Source organism: Microtus oregoni, unplaced genomic scaffold (genome assembly GCF_018167655.1).
Source record: "Microtus oregoni isolate MIOR12 unplaced genomic scaffold, Mior012 000028F_ref0000031, whole genome shotgun sequence".
Lineage (NCBI taxonomy): Eukaryota > Metazoa > Chordata > Mammalia > Rodentia > Cricetidae > Microtus > Microtus oregoni.
Window position 1 is genome coordinate 24,828,684 of NW_024543087.1, and position 22,091 is coordinate 24,850,774.

A 22,091-nucleotide genomic window follows, 5' to 3' on the forward strand; every position below is an offset into this window, starting at 1 on the left:
GAGCATTGGAACTGTATCTGACAGCGATGGCTCTTTGCAATGCTTCAGATAAAAAGGCAGGGCTCTGCCTTGAATGTGCACACAATCCAACATTTCATTCCTGCACCTGGAATGGAAAGACCCAAGAAAATTCCAAATTGTATGGACAGTGACAGTCATCAGATGCAATGCTAAGGTGATTCAAGTATCAAAGAGACATTAGAAAGTTGTTATAAATAAGCCCCTGCAACCAAGGGCAAACACAGATTCTAAACAGAATATGTAAAAGAAGAAACAAGCTAGAGTTGTATGATGACACACTTTTGTGATCTCATTACTCGGGAAGCAGAGGCAGGGGGATATTCCAGACCAGCCTGGCCTATATAGCCTGACCTGTCTCCAAAATAAACAAAAATCTGAATCAAGAAATAGAAGCTAAGTGAGGCATGGTGGCTCTTGTCAATAATCCTAACACTTTGCAGGTAGAGGCAGGAAAATCAGGTCATTTTCTACTACATAGTAAGTTGAACTATAGACCAGCCCGGGATATAGGAAGCTCTGTCTCAAAACCCCAAAACCAAACCTAAAAAGTGCAGTATATTAGATTTTATATGAACTAAGAAAATGCTGTTGCAAAATGGTATTAAGAAAAATGTTAACGAACTTAAAGATTAATCAATAGATTTTGTACCACAGAGTAAAACAGAATGTTGGGCAGAATAGTATGTGTTTCAAGGGTTGTGAGGCAATCCCAGAAGGTCTAGCAGCCTTGTTCTCTGGATTTCAGAAGGAGAAGAAAAGGTTACAGCTCAGAAAAAAAAACATTCAAAAAAGTAATACAGGAAGCCTTTTCATATTGGCAAAGGATATAAGCATGCGGAGTCAAGAAACTGCTTGTACCCAGACATGATACAGGCATCCTCTGCATTACATATATTAGTCATTCATCGCAGCCTCCTAGCTTTTGTGATATGATTTTCATGTGGGTTTCAGCACCCCTAATAATTTGAAATATATGTAAGTAGAAAACATCGAAGCTCTATCTTTTTATCTCCCTCCTTTAGTGTCTGGGACACTAAATACCATGCATGATGACTTTGCACATTTAATACAGCCATTGCCAACATCGCCACATGCCTGGATAGTTTTCCTCTTCTAAGTCAGAACAAAGCAGCCTCTTGACAGATTGTGATGTGACAAATTGACATTTGGTCTCTGGCACAGCTTCGAAAGTCCACGTCATTTCCTGAATAATAGGAGAATCCTAACTATTGGGCAGTGTGGAGATAGGGTCTCATGTAGCACAGGCTGGCTTTGAGCTCTCTCTCTCTCTCTTCCTGCCTCCACATCCAAGTGCATCTCAAGTTTTTATTTCTACTCTTGCTCACTTTTTAAAGTAGATTTTGTTTTGGTTTGCTTTTGGTTTATTTGAAATAGGGTTTCTCTCTTTAGCCCTGGCTGTCCTGGAACTTGCTCTGTAGATCAGGCTGGCCTCAAACTCAGATCCACCTTCCTCTGCCTCCCAAGAGCTGGAATTAAAGGTGTGTGCCACCACTGCCCAGCTACGTTGGATGTTTTATTAAAGATCTGGGCTTTAGCATGAGGGTTTGGAGGAAGAGGTGCTCAGAAGAAAGGCAGGTGCCCAAATACTGAATACAGGCTCCTCAAAGGAGAGTCCAGTCTCTCTTCTGAGGTGGATCCCTGGAGCTCACTGGCCAGCCAGCCATGCTGAATTAATAAGGTCTAGCTTCTCTGAGAGAACCTGCCTTTAAAAGTCCAACGGAAAGAGAAAGAGGAAGATAATCCAATGCAGCCCTCTTCCTCTGTTTGCACACATGTGAGCATATACACGCACACACATCTACAAGTGACTGAATGAAGTTAATTCATTCTCATTTTTTTATTTCACTTTATTTTCCGTGGCATTTCCTATATGCCTTGTCAAGGTACAACTAAATGTACAGGAATGAAGGATAATTAGAGAAGATTAATTTATGTGCAGTGCTGGGAAGAGAGGCTTTGTGCATCTAGGCAAATGCTCTGCCACCTAAGCTACATCCTAGCATAACTGCATGTCCTGCATGTGAATCTTCAGAAAGGCCAGGGATGTGTGGGGTGATTAGACTGTCTGTAACTGTCTATTGACAAATAATGACAAATTCATATAATTTTTACATTTGTTTATTTTTTTCTGAGATAGGGTCTCATGTAGTCCACGCTGGTCTCAAAACTTACTATGTAGCTAAGGCTGACCTTGAAATTCTTTTCTTCTTGCTTCTGCCTCTATATGTAAAATATCTTTCTTACTGTTTTAGTTTCTCTAGCCCCATTCCTCCGTGGACACCGCTGGTGTTTTGACCAGTATTTGGTGTTGTAGCTACTCTATTTACTAACGGAACACTGGATTAACTCACCATCGTGTCTCGAGTGCTCGCCGACATCTGTATACAGGTGTCTAATGTTGCTGCTCTGCTTTTCAGGTCTTGTTGTCCTTGAGAGGGGCTCTTTGGTTGTGCAACGCTCCTGACTGTTTTTGTCTCCCTTCACAGGTTCATGTCAGAGCTGGTCTTTTTCATGGAACTGAGCTCCTGTGTAAAACTGTTGTAAGCTCGGAGATATCAGGAAAAAACGACCATATTTGGAATGAACCACTGGAATTTGATATTAATATTTGTGACTTACCAAGAATGGCTCGATTATGTTTTGCTGTTTATGCTGTTTTGGATAAAGTAAAAACGAAGAAATCAACAAAAACTATTAATCCCTCTAAATATCAGACCATCAGGAAAGCTGGGAAAATGGTAATGATATAATTTCAGAAAATTGTTTATATAATAGGATATTTTAAGGCTCTGAAATGGTTAAAAGAAGTTAAATTATTTCATGTGACTTGAACCCTAAGAACTAATTTTAAGAAGATGATAAAGTTCTGTCTTCGTGTCTTTTCTCAAATTTGAGGCAATTTCATGATAAAGTTGTCCTATATTAGAAGCAGAAAATCTAGGGGGCCCAGCACTCACCCTGTAGCTCAGCCTGCCCTGAACTCAGTGTGACACTCCTGCCTCAGCCTCTGCATGATACAGATGGGAATATAAGCACTCCCTCTGCTTATTATGATACATTCTTCTGAAAATAAATTTTAGTATCTCAAATGTCATAGAGGGGCTAGTTCCTATGTGGACTTTCCTATCTTGATAATAGAATTCTTCTCCAAGGTTTGAAAAGAAATATATGTATACACACACACACCACTAAACTAGGCTGGCCTCATGAAAGTTCTAACCGTGTACTGCCACCTTTGTTGTTCTCCAGACAGGGTCTTGTAGGTAGCTTTGCTGGGTCTAAAGGCAAACAGCAAAAACAACAAAAAAGCAGTTTCTCATTCTGTAAACCAAACTGGTCTGTAGCTTGCTTTGTAGCCCAGGGTGGCCCCACGCTAACAGGAGTCCTCCTTCCTCAGCCTCCTGAGCTGGGATTGCAGGTGTGAGTCTGACAGCAGCCTCCCTTTTAACAGTGTGAGTAATTCCTGCACTCTCCAGAGGCACAGCTTTCTCCCATGCTAAGACCTGCTGTACACCCACACTGTATTCATCATCTAAAAACTCTTTTTCACTTTCAAAATTTGAAACAAAATTTTCTGTTTTGTGGGCATATTGTTTTGTGGTGGTATATTAATTGGCCTGTAGAATTTTTCCTAATAGTTGTAAAGATAATTGAAATTGTGCTCATCTATATCTTCTTTTCATTTTGCATGAACTGGAAATTACCTAGAGCTTCAGAAATTTCATGAGCATCGTCACACCTTGAAGTCCATTCTGGTTTATTTATGTGATGATACTTTTTTTCAACAGCATTATCCTGTAGCGTGGGTAAATACGATGGTTTTTGACTTCAAAGGACAGCTGAGATCTGGAGACGTCATACTGCACAGTTGGTCGTCCTTTCCTGGTAAGGTGTGCGTTCCCAGTGCTGGAGAGCAGCTAGCGCTTCACTGTGCATGACTTGGGGTTTCTTTGATTTACTGCTGTTGTTGTATTTCAGTAAAGAAATTGTCTTTGTTATTCTTTTTTGTTTTGTTTTGTATTTGAGACAGTGTCTCTTTGTGACTGACCTGAAACTCACTCTGTAGACCAGGCTGGGCTTGAACTCACAGAGATCCATCTGCCTTCTGAATCCTTGTTTTAAAGGCACACCCATTTCCATCTGTTATTTATTCTAATTGACGTACAATGAATATTTTGCTACAGACAAGTTCATGAGTGTGTATTTTTTTATTTCGATGCATTCTTATTTTAAACATTTTATTTTTGTCTGTGTTTATGGAAACCTCCAAGGTAACAGTGTCTTCTCTAACAGCTTAATTGCTCAGAGTTGTCCTGGTGAATGAGCACCCTGCACAGTTAGCAAACAGTGAAAGGATGTGTTTCTCAGGTAAATTTAGCTTGATGGCCAAGGTAAATGAAGTCCTTCAAATATGCCTAAAGGCCTCCTGATTCAATTTGCTCACCTTTCTTAGGTGACACAACATTTAGGACATTTTCGTGAAAGAAAATCAGTTCTAGACTTTCATTATTGTTTTTTGTTTGTTTAATAACTGTATTTTATTTTAGTTTTATTATTTTGTTTTTTTCGAGACAGGTTTTTTCTGTGTAGTCCTGACTGTTTTGGAACTCACTCAGTAGATCAGGCTGGCCTCGACCTGACAGATTCACCTACCTCTGTCTCTCGAATGTTGGGATTAAAGGTGTATGCCTCCACTACCCGACCAGACTTTTGTTTTTTAAAGTTTCAAAATTTTTTTTCTTACAAATTCAAATTATTTGCATGTTTTAGATGAGCTGGAAGAGATGCTAAATCCCATGGGCACTGTGCAGACGAACCCATATGCTGAAAATGCAACTGCCTTGCATATTAAGTTCCCAGATAATAAAAAGCAGCCTTATTATTACCCTCCCTTCGATAAGGTAAGCTAACTGAAAGTCCACCATGGATGAAGGAATTGATTATTCCTGGATATAAATGTTCGGTCCAACCTCAGTGTGTCCAGTTCTTTCAAAACTCTCCATACGTTGACACTGATCCAGTTGAAGGCTGTGCAGTACAGCAGTTGGTTCTGGCTTATCTCTGACCACCTGAAACGCGGTGTCTCTGGAGTTCAGGGGCTGTGTTTATAAAGAGGGGTTGAATTGTTCTGAGTTCTTTTCTGATTTAAAGAGCCTCTTAGGTGTATTCACATAGAACTCTATGTAACGTGTTCTGTGAAACACACCTGGCATATTGATTCAGAGAGAAAAGATACAATGAAAGAAAGATGGTTCGTGCTGGATGTTAATGTCATCAGGACTTTGAGAACAGTGTCTCACTCTAACCAGCATGAGATCGAACTCACTGTGTAGTCCACACTTGGCCCTGAATTCACCACAGTCTTCTTGTCTCCACCTTCAAAGAGCCAGGACTACAGGTATAAGGTGCCATGCCTGGGAATGACTTCAGGAGACGCTGTAGAAGGGTTTCTATTTCAAATTATGTCCTTAGTATACTGTTTCTGAAAGGAGACTGTTTATTGGTGGCTGAAAATAGAACTGAAACATAAAAAAACAAAAAACTGAGCTCTCCTGCACTTTCTCTCTCCCACCCCCTACTAGAAGTTGAACCCAGGTCTTTGAGGCAAGTCCTTAACCACTGAGTAGCACCCCCAGCCCTCCAGCCCTCTGTAATGTTCTTTTGATTTTATTTGTTTTTTATTTTATGTGTATGAGTATTTTGCTTTTACATATGAATGTACATTTTGTGTGTGTTTGATACTCAAGGAAGTCAGAAGAGGACATCAGATCCCCTGAAACTGGCATACAGACTGTTGTGAGCCACCATATGGGTGCTGGGAACTGAACTTGGGTCCTCTGGAAGAGCAACAAATGCTCCTAACCACTGAGCCACCTCTCCAACCCCCTCTAATATGTTTTGATTATCAGGTTTGAAATTACTCTTTTAAGTATGATTAGTATTGATTTTAATATAGAAATCTTTGGCAAATCTCCAAAACATACACCAGAAATTTCTTGATCCAAATGAGGAAAAGCTACATTTAAAGTACGAAATAGAATCTACAGAAATCCACTTACAAACTCCATTTTAATACAGAGCACTACCAGAAGTGTATAGGAGACCTGTATGTGTTGGAACTGTTGGGGAGGTACTGATGATACTGGACCTTAGCGCCTCACACATGCTAGGCTTAACTCAGACTATATACTTCGAGCTGTATACTCAATCCCAGAGATGGATTTTAGAGTATTATGCAAATTTAGTTATGTAATTCAATGTTGCTTTCTTCATTTGTACTTTAAGTGAATTGTATCCACCCAAGAGCCAGGTTATCATTACAAGGTCTTTGGTTTTCTGCCCAGCATGGTGCCTCATGCCTATAATCCAGCAGTGGTGACACTGAGGCAGGGGGATTGCAAATCAACCTGAGTTACATATAAAGTGACTTTTTCTCTAAAACATGAGCAAAAAAAAAGCTGTGGACACAGCTCAGTGGTAGAGTTGCTTGCAAGCATGTGCAGAGAGTCCCAGGTTCAAGGGCCAGCATTGTAAAGTAAATGAATTTAAAAATAAGATTAAAATACTGTTCTGATTGGTAATTTAAAGCGAAATTAAAAGTTGTGCTTCTTAAAACAACCGCTGAGTATGTTAAGAACTTTTCATTTTAATACATACTGAGTAGGGGAAAAACTGCATTTTGATTCATCTTACATTTCTGTGGTATCTGTAGATTTCCTTAGATAGGAAGTCGTGGTCCATAAGCCACTGCTCCGTGTGCTGTATCCCATAATCTCATCTGGTGACTGTTACCGGCTACGGTGTATGTTCATTGACCTGTTGCAGTCTATTGGGCATCAACTTAGATGCTTCTTAAGGCATTTTTCAAGTCTAGCATGCTATGCAAATATTTTTGCATTTATCTAATTTTAGAGAAGTCAAATTTCTTTAAATGAGTAGTTTCACTATTGCTACTTTCATTCTTAAGTAATCATCTCAGTTCCCATGCCTCAGCCTGCTAAGTATATGGAGAGGTTTTGTTTTGTGTTGGTTTTTTGGTTCTTTTTCCCTGGGATAAGGGGTAGATCCTTGGGCCTCCTGTGTGCTGGGCAAGTCCTGCACTGCAGAGTCCGGGCCACGCCAGGTATTTCTGCCTGGCCTCCATTTAAAATTTCTTTTGTACCAAGGTCTTGCAAAGTTGCCTCGCAGACCTTGATCTGCCCTTCTGCCTCAGTGAATTGTTTATGATGCTCACTAAATAGTTAACGGATGTAAAAGACAAATCTCCCGGCGCTGTGTTGTTACTTAGTCTGCCACTGGCATCACCTGTCTCTTGTACAAGTCAGTTTATGACTCTTGCTTAATTTTAGTGACTGTACTCTTACCTGATCTTAGAAAACACCATTTGGAACAGACAGGCAAGTCACCACACTTAACACATGATATCATAGGTCACCTACTTAGGACTGTAGAGCTCAGTAACAACATGGAACTTCTGATTCTCTCCTCCTTTCCTGGAGTCAGTCAGTTCCAATCTTTTCGAGAATATGCACCCTCTGTGTAAACTGAGGGAACTGAGGAATACTTCTCGATTTCTACTATGACATTACTACTACATTATTTTTTATTGTTTTTATTGAGCTATTCATTTTTTCCTACTCCTCTTCCTTCCTCTCCTCTCCCCTTCCACCCTCCCAGCTGCCCTCCACATTCCCAATTTAGTCAGGTGATTTTGTCTTTTTCTCCTTCTTAAGCAGATCCATGTCTGTTTCTCTTAGGGTCCTCTGGGCTTGCAGTCTGTAGGCTGTCTGTCCTTTACTGCTGCATTATTTGCAATGGCAGTGCTGGGGACCAAACCCAGACGTTAGGAAACACTCTACCACTGAGCTATACCTCCAGCAAGCCTAGCCTTTCTCTTTAGTGCCTGTGTTTTGTTTATTTCCATCCCCTTTTCATCCCAGCACATCCCTACTGTGTATCCTGGGACCGGGCTCAGACTTGCTATCCCCCTGCCTCAGCATCTGATGCAGAGCAGAGGCATGCACCACCACTCCTCAGTGGATTGTGAGATTTTTGCTGTTGTTTGGGACCTTACACATGACTCTTGACCTACATACACCTCACCCCTTGATAGCTATTGATTTTGAAAATATAATGATAAGGCTTACCTATTCTACCTTAGTAATTGTTTTAGATTGTTTTATTGTATGTGTAGAGTGTTTGCCTACGCACATATTTTTGTGTACCGTAGGCCTGCAGTCCCCAGGGAAGCCAAAAGAGAAACTGTGGTTACAGAGGACTGTGAGCCACCATGTGCTGGGAACCAAATCCAAGTTAATAGCAAGTACTAAAAAAATAAATAAATAAATAAATAAAAAAAATAGCAAGTACTCTTAGCCACCGAGCCATCTCTGCAGCTGCTACCTTAGTAACTCTTGTTTACAGTCTGAGAGGGCCAGAGTCTGTCTCTTCAGTGACACCGTTCTTTCTCATTATCAAGGGTTTGAAGCACTTCGGGAAACACTGGGTTTCTGTTGTCTTATTTTTAAAATTTGTTCCCATTTATAGAGGCTAGAAGTGTCAAGTGTGTGCAGTCTCTAGTCATCCACATGCAGAATAGTTATTAATATTGAAAAATTTTATAAATATCAGAGCCAAAATTTAACTTTTATTATTATTATTTTAAAACAGATCATTGAGAAGGCAGCTGAGATTGCCAGTGGCGACAGTGCTAACGTGTCAGTAAGTATCAAGCTTCACTGGTCCTTTCTACAGACTGTGCAGTGTGAGGGACTGGCCTCATCCACCGCGATGAATGTATGGGGACATAACTCCACAGCAGTCTCACGTCCAGTGCCGGCAAAATGTAGCTCAGTTTTTGCTGACTTGCATGTGAATGGTAAACCCTATTCTGCACAAGTTCAGGGTTAGTGGCCCACAGTGGATGCTGTACTGTCCCCTCCTCATACCTTCCTTCTCTCACTGAAGTGTTCTTGTGAGATTCATATTGACACGCCATCCCCAATTTTAGACACATTGGTGTCAGACTCAGTGTGTAGCTGAAGATGCCTTGAATCTCCTGCCTCTGCCTCCTAAGTGCTGGGATTGCAGCTGTGCAATCCACGTGTGGCAGGTGTTTGTTGTTGTTGCTGTCTGATCAGGATCAGCCTATGTTGACTTGCACTTTGAATCCTTCTGCCAAGACCTCCTCAATGCTGAGTTTACACCATCACTGTGAAATTCAACTTCATTTTTGTTGTGTCGGATCAGAGGCCTGTGCACGCTGGGCAGGGCTCTAGCACTGAGTTGGCATTCTAAGACACAGAGTTTTCTCTGTTGTTTTGTTTTATGATCACAGGGTTCCTGCTATATAGTAATTTTTATGCCTCTAAGCCAAGGCACAAGCAAGAAGTTCTCTATTTAGTACTTTTATTTCACTCCTTATATGTTTGGGGTAGGTTAGGGAAGAGGGTTGGTAGAAATCACAAATGGTGAAATGTCTCAGTAGATAAAAGTCTAACAATCTAAGTTAGATCCCCAGGACCCATACTGTGGCCCCTGAGTGTGTGCGCGCTCATGCACAGGGGAGGAGGGCTTAAAGAAGAAATTCCACTCAAATAATAGTAAATTTATACGATAAGCTATATTAAATAAGATGAATTTAACCTAAAAGCAATAGTGCCATCTAGTGTTTGCCCTTGGTTTTAAAAACAAAAAAGGAGAACCTTTTTTATAATGTGGCTCATAAAGTTAATATTGAGCAATGCAAACTTTTTAAAAGGATCCACTTTAATCTCTGTATAGAATTTCAGTTTTTGTTTCAGTTGGTAAAGCTCAAAATTATAAACTCATTGCATATAAATTTGCTGAATGGTTGCCTGTGGTTTGCATAGTTAAATAATGACTATTTTTCTTCCTTAAGAGTCGTGGTGGAAAAAAATTCCTTGCTGTACTGAAAGAAATCTTGGACAGGGACCCCCTGTCTCAGCTATGTGAGAACGAAATGGATCTTATTTGGACTCTACGGCAAGATTGCCGAGAAAATTTCCCACAGTCACTGCCAAAACTACTCCTGTCAATCAAGTGGAATAAACTTGAAGATGTTGCTCAGGTAACAGAAAATCCTTCCCTCCCTCCCTCCACTTTTTTTCCCTCTGCATCTCTTCCTCTCCATGCTCCCCCCACTTACCTTCCCCCATAGAACAACAATGACAACAACAAAAAACCCCTTCAGCTCTCTGTGTGTGTTTGTGTGTACATTCATATACTCGTTGATTTTGTGTGGAGTGTCTTTCCACAGGAGATTTCCATTTGTTGGATAAATTTTCTATTTTCTTTACTTTTTGTTTTGCTTCATTTGTCTTTTCGTTTGTTTGTGTTTTTTTTGTTTGTTTGTTTGTTTTGCTTTGCTTTTTTGAGACAGGTTTTTGTGTGTAGCCCTGGCTGTCCTGGAACTCACTCTGTCACCAGGCTGACCTCAAACTCTGAGTCTACGTTCCTATGCCTCTTGAGTGCTGGAATTAAAGGCATGCACCACTGCCTCCCAGCTTTTTAAAGATAGATTCTCATTTTGTAACTGTAGCCGCTCTCAAACTTTCAATCCTCCTGTCTCAGCCCTTAAGTGCTGGGATTGTAAATGTGCACCATAATGCCGAGCTTGTTGGGTGAGTCCCTGCAGGAGCTATTTTTGAGGTTTTAAATGCTTACTTATTCTATGTACCATCCAGAAACTTTGAAGACTTCAGGGATCCTGGAATCTGGTGGGATGACCATGCCCAATATTAATAACAATTACAATAGTAGTTTAAGAGCCATCTACCAAAGGGGTGTAGTCAGCCCTGGGTACCTTCTACCAGTTTCATCATAGGACCTCAAGTGGTTTTATTGTCTTACTATGTAGCCCTGGCTGGCCTAGAACGTCCACACCCTGGCCTCAAACTCACTGATCCCACCTGTCTGTGCCTCTGAGTGTTGGGTAAGGCCATGCACCACAATGCCTGGCTGAGTTGCTTTTGAGATAAGCAGCCATCTCAAGGGCATCCTTTCACCACTGCAGTTTAAGAGACAAAGCTCTCTAGTACTGATCTTACCCAGTAAATTGCTGTCAGTGCTGTAGGATACTCAAGAACACCCAGCGAGAGATAGCGAATACCAAAGAGAAAGACTTGCTAAGCACTGAGCTTTGCAAGGGCCGGAAATCAAGCTCTTTTCCCTACTCTCCCTCTGAATCAGCTTTCTTCCCAGATGTCTGTCCCCATGAGACTGTGCCCTGTAAAAGTATCATATCCACTGGAGGAAGGCTCTGCATTCCACAGAGAGATGGCAGAGGCAGCTCAGAGTCCTCTCCAGAAGACCCAGGTGTAGCCACAATTATATCTTCCACGTGTGGGTCCAGCTCTTGCCCAGAAGTCTTGGTTGTCTGATGTCCAGTTAGCATTTGTGAATAAGATTTATTATCCATTAAAAAGAAAGTAGCCATTATTTAATTCTCATGAATTACTTATATTTATTCTGATTTGAAGAACTCAAATGTGTTCTGATTAATAAAAGATTCTATAAAGTAATAGGTTTCTTTAAAATTCATTTAAAACTTGCAGGGCTTGATAGTGTATGTGTATGCCTTTAATTCCAGCACTTGGGAGTCAGAGATAGACTGTCTCTGAGTTCTAGGCTAGTCTGGTCTACAGGGGAAATTCCAGGACAGCCAGGACTACAAACCTGAAACCCTGCCTCAAACAATCAAACAATCAAACAAGGAAGGAAGGAAGGAAGGAAGGAAGGAAGGAATTGATTAAAAGTAACATTTGTAATTTTATTTTAGCTGTTAACCTCCTCCTTAGTCTAAGTCTCAGCTAGATTGAGCCCTGGCTTAGGTTTATACGTGAGCTTTACCTTTACAGGCTTCCTGATTCTGTCTTCTTCTTTGTCCTTAAATTATGTCATGGCTAATGGTTGTAGAATCTACATCCGAAGTGTCCTACTCTGTTCATTAAGCACATAGGAACCTTTTAAACATATGGATATAGAATGTTTCAGAAACAAAACCAACTTTGTTAGTCTGCCTCTGCCACAACGTTTGAGGCATCAGTAGTTAAGTTTTCCTTCTTTTGACTCACTGTCTCCCATATGCCAGGAAGATACAGTACTTTTGTCCTTCAAACTTCTGACCCAGTTTTAACTTTAAACAGCTTCAGGCACTCCTGCAGATTTGGCCCAAACTGCCCCCCAGGGAAGCACTGGAGCTCCTGGATTTCAACTATCCAGATCAGTACGTCCGGGAATATGCTGTGGGCTGCCTGCGACAGATGAGGTATCTCTTTATGGGACCATCCTGGGGCACGGAATTACCTGTGTGGGTAAGAAAGAGGGTGGCTCTTTGAATGTTGCACAGGAGAGGTAAGGGCCAAAGGAAGCTTGTTTGAGCTATGGTGGCCAGGTCGTGTGAGCGCTTACCGTGGTGCCCTCTGCTGGCCCTGCACAAACAGTTTAGGTACAGTAAGCCTTGCTTCCCATTTACTAGAGAAGAGAGTTCTGAAACCTTCCTTAGTTTACTAATGTCTGCCCCGGGCCAACCCCAGAGGCCAGCTTTTCCACAGTGAGCAGCCATAACAGTGTTGCCTCTTTCCTTCACGGTAGTCCACTACTCACGCCATATAAAAAGGGTTAGTGTTTTGCATTGGAGGAGTATTTGTTTATTTTCAGAAAGGATGACACTGGCTGCCCTTGGACTCACTGTAGCCCAGGCTAGTGTTCTCAATCTCAGACTGATCCCCCTGTCCCCAGTCCTTTCAGTGGTTCCTCCTCGCTTTGATCTGTTTTAAATAGTTTGGTGGGCAGAAGGACCTATGTAAACTCTCTAAAGTGGTCTGAGAAGCAAAACCAGATATATAAGGGAAGCAGCCTTCCATCTTTATGCTAATGTTTGTGGGATTTTTTCTTCTTCTTTTTCTTTCTTTATAGTTTCTTTGGGGATTTCTGAGACGCTGTGTAGCCCTGGCTGTCCCAGAACTCTCTCTGTAGCCCAGACTGACCTTGAACTCAGAGTTCTGCCCGTCTCTGCCTCCTGACTGCTGAAATTAATGGCATGCATGACCACCACCTGGCTTATACTTCTGTTTTTAATACTAGCTATTAGTTTTTATGAGTGGACATGGATCATCTTAATTAATTAATTGATCAATTAAGATTGATGTTTAGGAAGTTTTAAAAATGAAGCCCCAGTTGCTTTGTCTCCCTGTGTTTGCACTGGAGGCCTGACGAAAATACTTTGTGCTCCAGGTTAAGTGTTCAGTTTTGGAGGGAGATACTGAAATAATTATGTTGCCCCATGTGGCCAGTTCTGACCCCTCCCTCTGGTGAATGCTACTGCTCTGAGTTCTGTTTCTCATTTAATGCTGTGGTTTGGCCCCAGTTTCATCTCAGCTACCCATAGTTGTTGGGAAGCACAGTGAGAGGGCTGGGTATTCTGATCCCCAGAATGGCTGGGCTTGCCTGTGATGGCAGAGGCCACTGACCAGAGTATATTCAGTCCTTTAATGTTATGAGTGCAGTCGTTATAATCCTTGCCTAAAGGTACATTCATTTCCTTGTCCTCCAGTCTGTTTGATATTAAGGTTTTAGTTTACTGATATAGAGGAATGAATTACTTAAAACAACATGATAGCAAAGAAAAAATAAATCATTAAGGCTTTCATTTTAAAAATACTTGTTTGACTAAATACAAAATGTGTTAGGGAAGATCAGAGTTGTTCTCAGGGACCTGTGGGTTAGTAGCTCAGGAAGTGAAACTGGTAGAAGCCTGATGTCCTAAATAACCATGTAGAAGGAGAACCAGAGAATTTGCTCCACCATGTTGTCCTCTGACCCCCACATGAATGCTGGCACACACACCACACATACATGTCTCACATGCAATAGAAATAAAGAATTATGTTCAAATAGCCATTTGAGGGCAGGGGTGTTACTCCTGGCTGGTGATACTTGTAAATCATCAGTTGTAACAACTTATGAGGTTTGATAAGAATGTTCCATGTGCCAGACGGTGATGCCCACATCTTTAATCCCAGCACCTGGAAGGCAAAGATAGGCAGATCTCTGTGAGTTCGAGGCCAGCCTGGTCTACAGAGCGAGTTCCAGGACTGGCTCCATAGCTGCTGTACATATATATGTATGTATATGTACATATTCCGTGCATCTGTTCTTTGATGCTGCTCACCCCCTCCCCGCATCTGAAATCTGCATCTTTTGGTCAGCATCCAGTACAGCGAGTGTAAACATAGGGACTAGCCTGGCCCCGAAGTCCCAAGTGTTGTTACCAGTTAGCATATGGGTTTGGTAGGGTCTTTTTCTGTCACCGGCGGCTGAGTTTCTCTCCCCTTTGTTTCTTTCAGTGATGAAGAGCTCTCTCAGTATCTTCTACAGTTGGTGCAAGTTTTGAAATATGAGCCTTTTCTTGATTGTGCCCTCTCTAGATTCCTGCTAGAAAGAGCACTTGATAATCGAAGGATTGGGCAGTTCCTGTTTTGGCATCTTAGGTGAGTCTTTCATATTTCAGCCTGAGACCCCAGTATGCTTTAATACCTGATCCAGTGTGATGTAAGGCATTCAGTGGGACCACCAGAGGCTTCGTGGTCTCCACTCCACCTGTAACTTTGCTCTGCTTTGGTGTCTTCTTTCATACCCAGACTCTACTTTTGTCATTTGGGAAAGTCATTCAGGAAACTATCCCATGATCCTTTCTGGATTTTAACTAAGACCAATAACTGATATATTGTAATATTTTCTAGCAAACTAATTTTCTGTTTAAAGTATTTAATACTTATACTTGCATATATGTTTTGATCTAATCCACTCCATCCCTCCCCCCATTCCTTCTCTGTCCCTCAGTTACTTTTCCCTTCCAACTTCATGAGCTCTTTCTTAAAAATGAACCAATTGTTTTAATATGTGTTAGCTATGTGCTGTTCTATTTATTCCTTTCAGAAATTTGTGGATAATATATACTTTTAAATTTTATTTTATGTGTATGGGTGCTTTGCCTACATGTATAGACATAGTTGTATGACTGGTACTTGTAGTAGTCAGAAGAGGGCATTTGTAGATGGAAGATTCTGCAGCCTTTCAGTCTCCACACCAAAAAAACCCACAGAAGCTTATGTTAATTATAAACTGTTTGGTCTGTTACTCAGGCTTACTATTAACTAGCTCTTACACTTAAATGTTTAGTCATGTGGTGTGGTACCTTTTCTCAGTGAGGCATTCTCATCTTGCTTCAGTCTGGCTGGCGACTGACTCTGCCTTACCTCTCCCAGAATTCTCCTAGTCTGGTCACCCCACATATACTTCCTGCTAGGCTTTTGGCCAATCAGCATTTTATTAGACCAATATGAGTGACTAATCTTTACAGTGCACAAGAGCATTATCCCATAGCATTTTCCCTTTTCATAATAAAAGTCCAGAATCTAATCTCCTTTGTGTAGCTTTTTCCCTGACCATTATCCATAACTACTTGTAGCCAATACTCTAAACAAAAACAAACATCCATAATCCTTTTTTTGGGGTGGGGGGATGTAGGCATAGTTTTCTAGGCTACTTCCTACTGATTGGGGGGTGCTGATGATCTTCTGGAGACCCAAAGAAAATTTAGGATTATGGTCAAATCCTGACTGGAGTACCCAGTGAGGCTTGATCATCTCAGCCAGCAGTGTTGAAGCTTTTCTGGATGCAGAACTCAGAGGAAACTACAGCAGAGGTCCTCTGAAATGTTGAATCATCTGGGCCATCTTCTCCTATCAGAGTTTTTTTTTTTTTTTTTTAGGGAATCTTCCTTGATCAAACCTTATTTTTCTTAACCCAGAATGAATCCACAATATCCCATTTTCTGTGGAAACAAAAGCAAAACCTCCAAAGACTTATTATTGATTATCTCTTACTACTTAAATTAGCTTATAATTCTTATCTATGTTTGGCTGGCTACGTGCTTGGTACCTTTGCTCAGTGAGACATTCTTATCTTGCTTCCTCTGTGTCTGGCTGGTAACTGCATCTCTGCCTTTCCTCTTCCCAGAATTCTCTTAGTCTGGTTTCCCCACCTATACTTCCTGCCTGGCTTCTAGCCAATCAGTGCTTTGTTTAACCAATACAAGTAACAAATCTTTATAGTGTATGAAAGCATTATCCCACAGCAGGCATTGGGTACCCTGGAAATGGAGTTATAGGCAATAGTGAGCTTCCATGTAGAGTGCTGGGAATGCCCCTGTGTCCTCTGGAAGAGTAAGCCAGTGCTCTGAACTACAAGTCATTTCTCCAGCTCCAGTTTGCGACTTGTTTTATTATAACTGCTGTTACTAAGTAAAGCCAAAGTTTTACTAAAGCAATAATAATTTTATTTACATATTTTTACACTGTGTTTGTTTACATGTCTTTTTACATGGTGATTTTATTTATGTATTTTTACACTGTGTTTGTTTACATGTCTTTTTACATGTGAGTACAGATGGCTATAGGGGCCAGAGGCCTAGGATCCACCTGAAGCTAGAGTTAGAGGCTTCTGTTAGCCATCACTATGCGTCTTGGATTGAACTTGGGTCCTCTGCAAGAGCACTACAGGTGCTTAACCTCTGAGCCATCTCTCCAGCCCATATTTGTGTATCTGTTTAACTTTGCAGTTCTGGGACTTGAACACAGGGTCTGGCAAATGTTTAGCCAGTGTTCTACCATTGAGCTACATCCCTAGTCAGTGACTTTATTATATTGGCTATGTCATTTTCAGATGCACATGAGCCTGTCTCACTAATCAAGTAGCAATAAAATCAGGAATAAAAGGTAAAGTTGCTCCTTTGATTGACCATGGGAGTCGTGGATTCTCCTTTTTTTCCTCCTCATTTGTACTTCACCATTGAAACTTAAATTTATCAGAAAAAAAAATGGCTTCCTCTTTGGCTAAGCTTTCCTAAGAAAGTATGAGCTCTATAATACTTTGGTATTAATTTTAATGTATTTTCCCTGAAGTGGCTTCCTTGTTGGTAGATTTCTTTTCTTATTTATAATTTGTCTTCTCATCCAAGTCAGTACTATTTTGAACCCCTCAGAGAATGACAAAATAATTATTCCTTCTTTTTTTATTTTTATAAATTTTCAGCATTCTTTTGTTATTGCTTTGTTTTATTTTGTTTTTAAGATGGGGTTTCTCTGTATAACTCTGGCTGTCCTGGAACTAGCTCTGTAGACTAGGCTGGCCTCAAACTCATAGAGATCTGCCTGCCTCCGCCTCCCTAGTGCTGGGATTAAAGGCGTGTGCCACCACCCAGCTTTATACCATTCTTTAAGTGAGAAGAGAAAACTAGAGCCAGCAAAATGAACTTGATTTTTGCTGGGCAAGCTTGGCGGCCTGAGTTCAATCCCTAGAACCCATGTAAAGGAGGAAGACCAACTCTCCACAATTGCCCTCTGACCTCTGCATGCCCTCTGTGGCTGTGCCCCACTGATGTCATCATGGTTGTCCTCTGAACTCCACGTGCCCCCGTGGCTGTGCCCCACTGATGTCATCATGGTTGTCCTCTGACCTCCATGTGTCCCCCCCCATGTCTTGAACCCCTGTCATGCACACTCAGCAACAACAGGAAGAGAGGAGAGAACTGGCTAAGGGCTAATCGCGGCATCCGTCTTACTCCAGCCAAATAGACTTCTTTTTCTGCCCAATTCTCTCTAAATTCCTAAGTTACATTTCTTTTTCCTTTCATAAGGCAGATCAAGTAAAACATGGAAATGTTGGTTTTTAGAATTAACAGAATTTTGGAATTACAGAATTAACTACTAAACACTCATAACATCTAAGTCCTAACCCTTAATACATCAGGGTGTGACATCTTACTATTGATTGCTTGGGAGCAGCTCCCTACCTGCTTTGGATGAGTATCTCATGGTAGAATGAAGAAGGCAGTGTTCCCTTCCCATGGTCTAACGTGTTTGATAAATAAACCAACTGAATATTGCCTTTTTGCAGGTCAGAAGTACATATTCCCGCCGTGTCTGTCCAGTTTGGGGTCATCCTGGAAGCGTATTGTCGAGGAAGCGTAGGGCACATGAAAGTGCTTTCCAAGCAGGTATGAGCTTCTGTTTATTCAGTTTTGTGCACAGTGATCAATTGAGTTTATCAAATGCCTTTTCTCTGACCGCATATTTCATTGCCTGTTCAGTCAGTTAACCTGACCGATATTTTATGGGAAAGGATTGAGTCTCATGAAGCCCAGCTGGCCTCACTATCTAGTTGAGGAAGACCATGGCCAGGAGGTCCCCCTGCCCTAGACTTTTGAGTGCTGGAATTCCTGCCATCGCATGGTGCTGTGTCTTAATTTATGCTCTGCTAGGGACTGGGCTCAAGGCCTTGTGCTTGATAGACAGGCAGTCTACCACTGAGCTACTTCCCAGCCTTCAGCACGTGTTTTAGAAAAACCTGTCAAGAAAGGAATTTTCAACAAGCTTAGAATTAAAGCATAAATAAATAACAAATGGAACACAATTATCTCATATTTTCTATATTAATAGGATGCCTAAAATTTTAATGGTCTATACATATTTCATGATGAACATGAGGGAGCCGGTCTTTGACTGGTTTTTCAGACTGAGATTACTGAGGTGTAAGCCCACAGGTATCATGATTTCTGTAATTCAGAATCCTTGTTACCGTTTTGAGCTATATGTTCACGCCTAAAATTGTGATATGCTCTTGCAGTCAGGGGGTATTGTTGATATTACTCTAAGTTACCAAGAATTATACTGTTTATACTGCTTTAAGTATGCTGTCTTTTTATGCTTCTGATAATTCAGAATGTATGTATGTAAAACCCAGGCTGCCCTTGAACTCATGATCCTTCTGCCTCGTTCCCCTGCCCCAAATGCTGAGATTACAAGAATGTGCCACCATTCCTAGCTCTTTTGCCTTGCTAAACAAGCTTCCATAGGCTTTTAGGAGGTGGCTATACCTTTTGGAAAACCCACTGGGTGTGTTAATAATAGCTAGCATTTATTCACAACATGGGATGGTATCATTAATCCCTGCAATTCAGATCCCAGGGTTCATGGTGACCATCCTTGTGTGATCACCTTTTCCCCTTCCTCCGTTCACCCTTAATTCCCACCCTGCTCTTTGCACCTCCCCTCCCCTGCAAGCCTCTGATAAGTGATCTTTATTTCCAATCATTATTTTCCTCTTTAAATCCCTACAGTAATTTTTCATAACACTGAAAATCCAAGGTTTCTCCCAAGGTCCCACTTGGTTCCTACCTATTTGACCTTACCTGACCACTCTCTTCCCTCACTCATTGATTTCGATCACACTGCATATTATCTTCATTCTCTGGAACATTTAGTGCAACTTCTAACAAGGCACATGTAATCAGCCCCCTTCCCTCTCTTTCCTGATCCCAAGTCCTCTTGTGTCATAGGCATATACTCTATTGCTAAGTTGTAGCCTCATCCCTCTTTTTCCCTTTTTAGAGAGAGTGTGTGTGGCTGGAAGGTGGCATCAGATCCTCTAGAGCTGGAGTTAAAGGTGGTTGTAAGCCATCCGCTATGAGTTATAAAAATTAAACTCCAGTTCTCTGTAAGCACACTTAAACACCGAGCCATCTCTTCAGGCCTAGTCTCCACCTTGACACCCACCCTGTTTTTCTATTTAAAAACAAAAATTCTATTTTGAGACAGTCTCACTTTTTAGCCTCCTGAGTGAAAGTGATTACAGACTTGTGTCACCAGGCCCAGTCATTACTGTTTCCGTGACTGATGAATTCTAAGAGACAGACTCTGTGCCCTTTCCATGGTGGGTGGGGTGCAGGCTTGCCACACGGCATATGGAAATCAGGGGATAGCTTGTTGAAGTTGTTTTCTCCTTCAGGCAGTCCTGGGAATTGAACTCAGATCTCCCGACTTGGCAGCAAGCACTCTTACCCTCTAAACTATTGTGCCAGCCCACCATCACTATAAAATTGTTAAATGACAATTGTTGAAATACTTAAAAGTATTTTTGACTTACGATATTTTAGGATACTATTCCAAGAAGTGAATATCAACACAATTATCAATGGGGCATAGCAGTTACCAACTGTACAACATGGAAGAAATCCTAATTTGAACTAGTTCGGAAAGTTCTGGTTTCATAGACCACTTTTCATCTGGTTTCCTTGTCACCAGTGTTTGTAGAGCCCCCGAGTCTGCTGAAAAATGGAGTGTCTGTGGTTTTGACAGATGGCTAACTTGGCAAGCACCAGCCATCTTGATTTTATCATCAAGTTACATAAACCCATCTTAATTTTCTATGAGCAAGGCCTCGGCTTCTCTATTGGGAAACTACATGCTATTTTCCTACATGTAGGAAGCTACATCCACATCCTTTCCTAGTCTTAATGGTTTTCTTTCATGGAAACAAAGCTCAAAGTTTTAAAATGAAAACATGATGCAAAATGAATTCTCTGATAATGGGATTTCAAACCAGTGTGTATTGTGTTTGCCTTGTATATTTTGTTTGCTATTATTTGTTGTTTCTAGATTTAATAACATATGAAATGTTTCTTCTGGTTTATGATTGGCTATGATTGTTGTGTCTCAATTGTTTTATATAATACAATGTGAATGGAACTTACTGTGTTCTCATGAGTTATATATAATATAATATGAATGGACCCTCAGTTATTAAGTAATAACAGGAACCTCTGTGGGGATAGTGGAGTCTCTATAATTGCCCTGCCTGGCTAGGAACTTTGCCATGTAAACCAGATTAGCTGTTCTCCTGCCTCTGCTTCCCGAGTATTGGGGTCATAGGTGTTCATGGACAGAAATGGCTACACTGGGTGTTTGGGTTTTTTGTTTGTTTGATTAGTTGAGACAGGGTCTCACTGTGTCCTTGGCTGACTTGAAACACACTAAGTAGACCAGGCTGGCCTTGAACTCACAGAGGTCCCTCTGCCTTAACCATTTCCCCACCCCCTCACCACCACCACACATACACAGTAATTAAAGGCATGAACTGTCATGCTTGGCTGAAAGTGACTTTTATGAATAATGTTTTTGATCTAGTTGGCTATTGCTATACTATGAGTACAATGTTGTTTGTTTTGGCTTAAGTTTTGTTAGCCAGAGTTATCCCAGATTCTAGGGCTAGTTGATGACTCAGTGGTTAAAAGCACTTGTTTTTATAGAGGACCCAGGTTCAGTTCCCAGCACCCATGTCAGGCGGTTCACAACCACCTATAATTCCAGTTCCAGGGGATCTGGCATCCTCTTCTGGCCTCAGTGGGCACCCTCCATATAATATACATGGTACATATACTCAGGTACATGCACGTATACACACTCAATAAAAATAAAACAAATCTTAAAAATAAAAGTAATTTGTAGGGGCTGGAGATATGGCTCAGTGGTTAAGGGCACTGACTGCTCTTCCAGAGGACCCGGGTTCAATTCCCAGCACCCACATGGCAGCTCACAACTGTCTGAAGATCCAGTTGCAGGGGAATCTGACACATTCACACCAATGCACATAAAATAAAGTTGAATAAACCATTAAAAAAAAAAAAAACAAAAAAAAAAAACAAAAAAAAAAAAAAAGTAATTTGTAGGGGGAGGCAGAGACAGAGTTACTCTGTATAGACCTGACTGTCATGGAACTCCCTTTGTAGACCAGGATAGCCTCAAACTCAGAGATCAACCAGCCTGTCTTTGTCCCCAGCTTCAACCCCCAAGTGCTGGAATTAAAGGTATGCACCACTGCACCCAACTTAAAAGCAAGTAATTTCATCTTGGGTAACAAATACCTTGAATCATGATCTGTTCTTGTTGTCCTGGCAGTAGAAAGACAACAGGCAGAGATTCCAGACACATGACGATAGGTTTTGCCAGGCACGGTAGCACATATCTTTAATTCCATCCCTAGACAGGCTGAGTAGCCTGAGCCACATAAAAAGTTATGTCTAAAACAACAACAGAAAAACAAGGACATGGGAGTAGGCAGAAAAGTTTCAGTACCAGGACCAGCAGGTTACATCTGTACATAGCCCCCACCCCCACCCCATGCCA

General features: G+C 41.2%; 1 protein-coding gene across 3 annotated transcripts in view; it reads left to right on the forward strand.

Annotated features, from left to right (window-relative positions):
• Pik3cb (phosphatidylinositol-4,5-bisphosphate 3-kinase catalytic subunit beta) overlaps positions 1–22,091 on the forward strand; it is a 103,582-nt gene that overhangs the window by 64,721 nt on the left and 16,770 nt on the right. For all 3 annotated transcript variants that reach the window (XM_041677211.1, XM_041677212.1, XM_041677213.1), the window contains 8 exons: positions 2,529–2,780; positions 3,831–3,927; positions 4,813–4,943; positions 8,713–8,763; positions 9,944–10,132; positions 12,210–12,331; positions 14,412–14,555; positions 18,025–18,124. In XM_041677211.1, the coding sequence (XP_041533145.1) occupies positions 2,529–2,780; positions 3,831–3,927; positions 4,813–4,943; positions 8,713–8,763; positions 9,944–10,132; positions 12,210–12,331; positions 14,412–14,555; positions 18,025–18,124 (1,086 nt within the window). The remainder of the gene's footprint in view (positions 1–2,528; positions 2,781–3,830; positions 3,928–4,812; positions 4,944–8,712; positions 8,764–9,943; positions 10,133–12,209; positions 12,332–14,411; positions 14,556–18,024; positions 18,125–22,091) is intronic.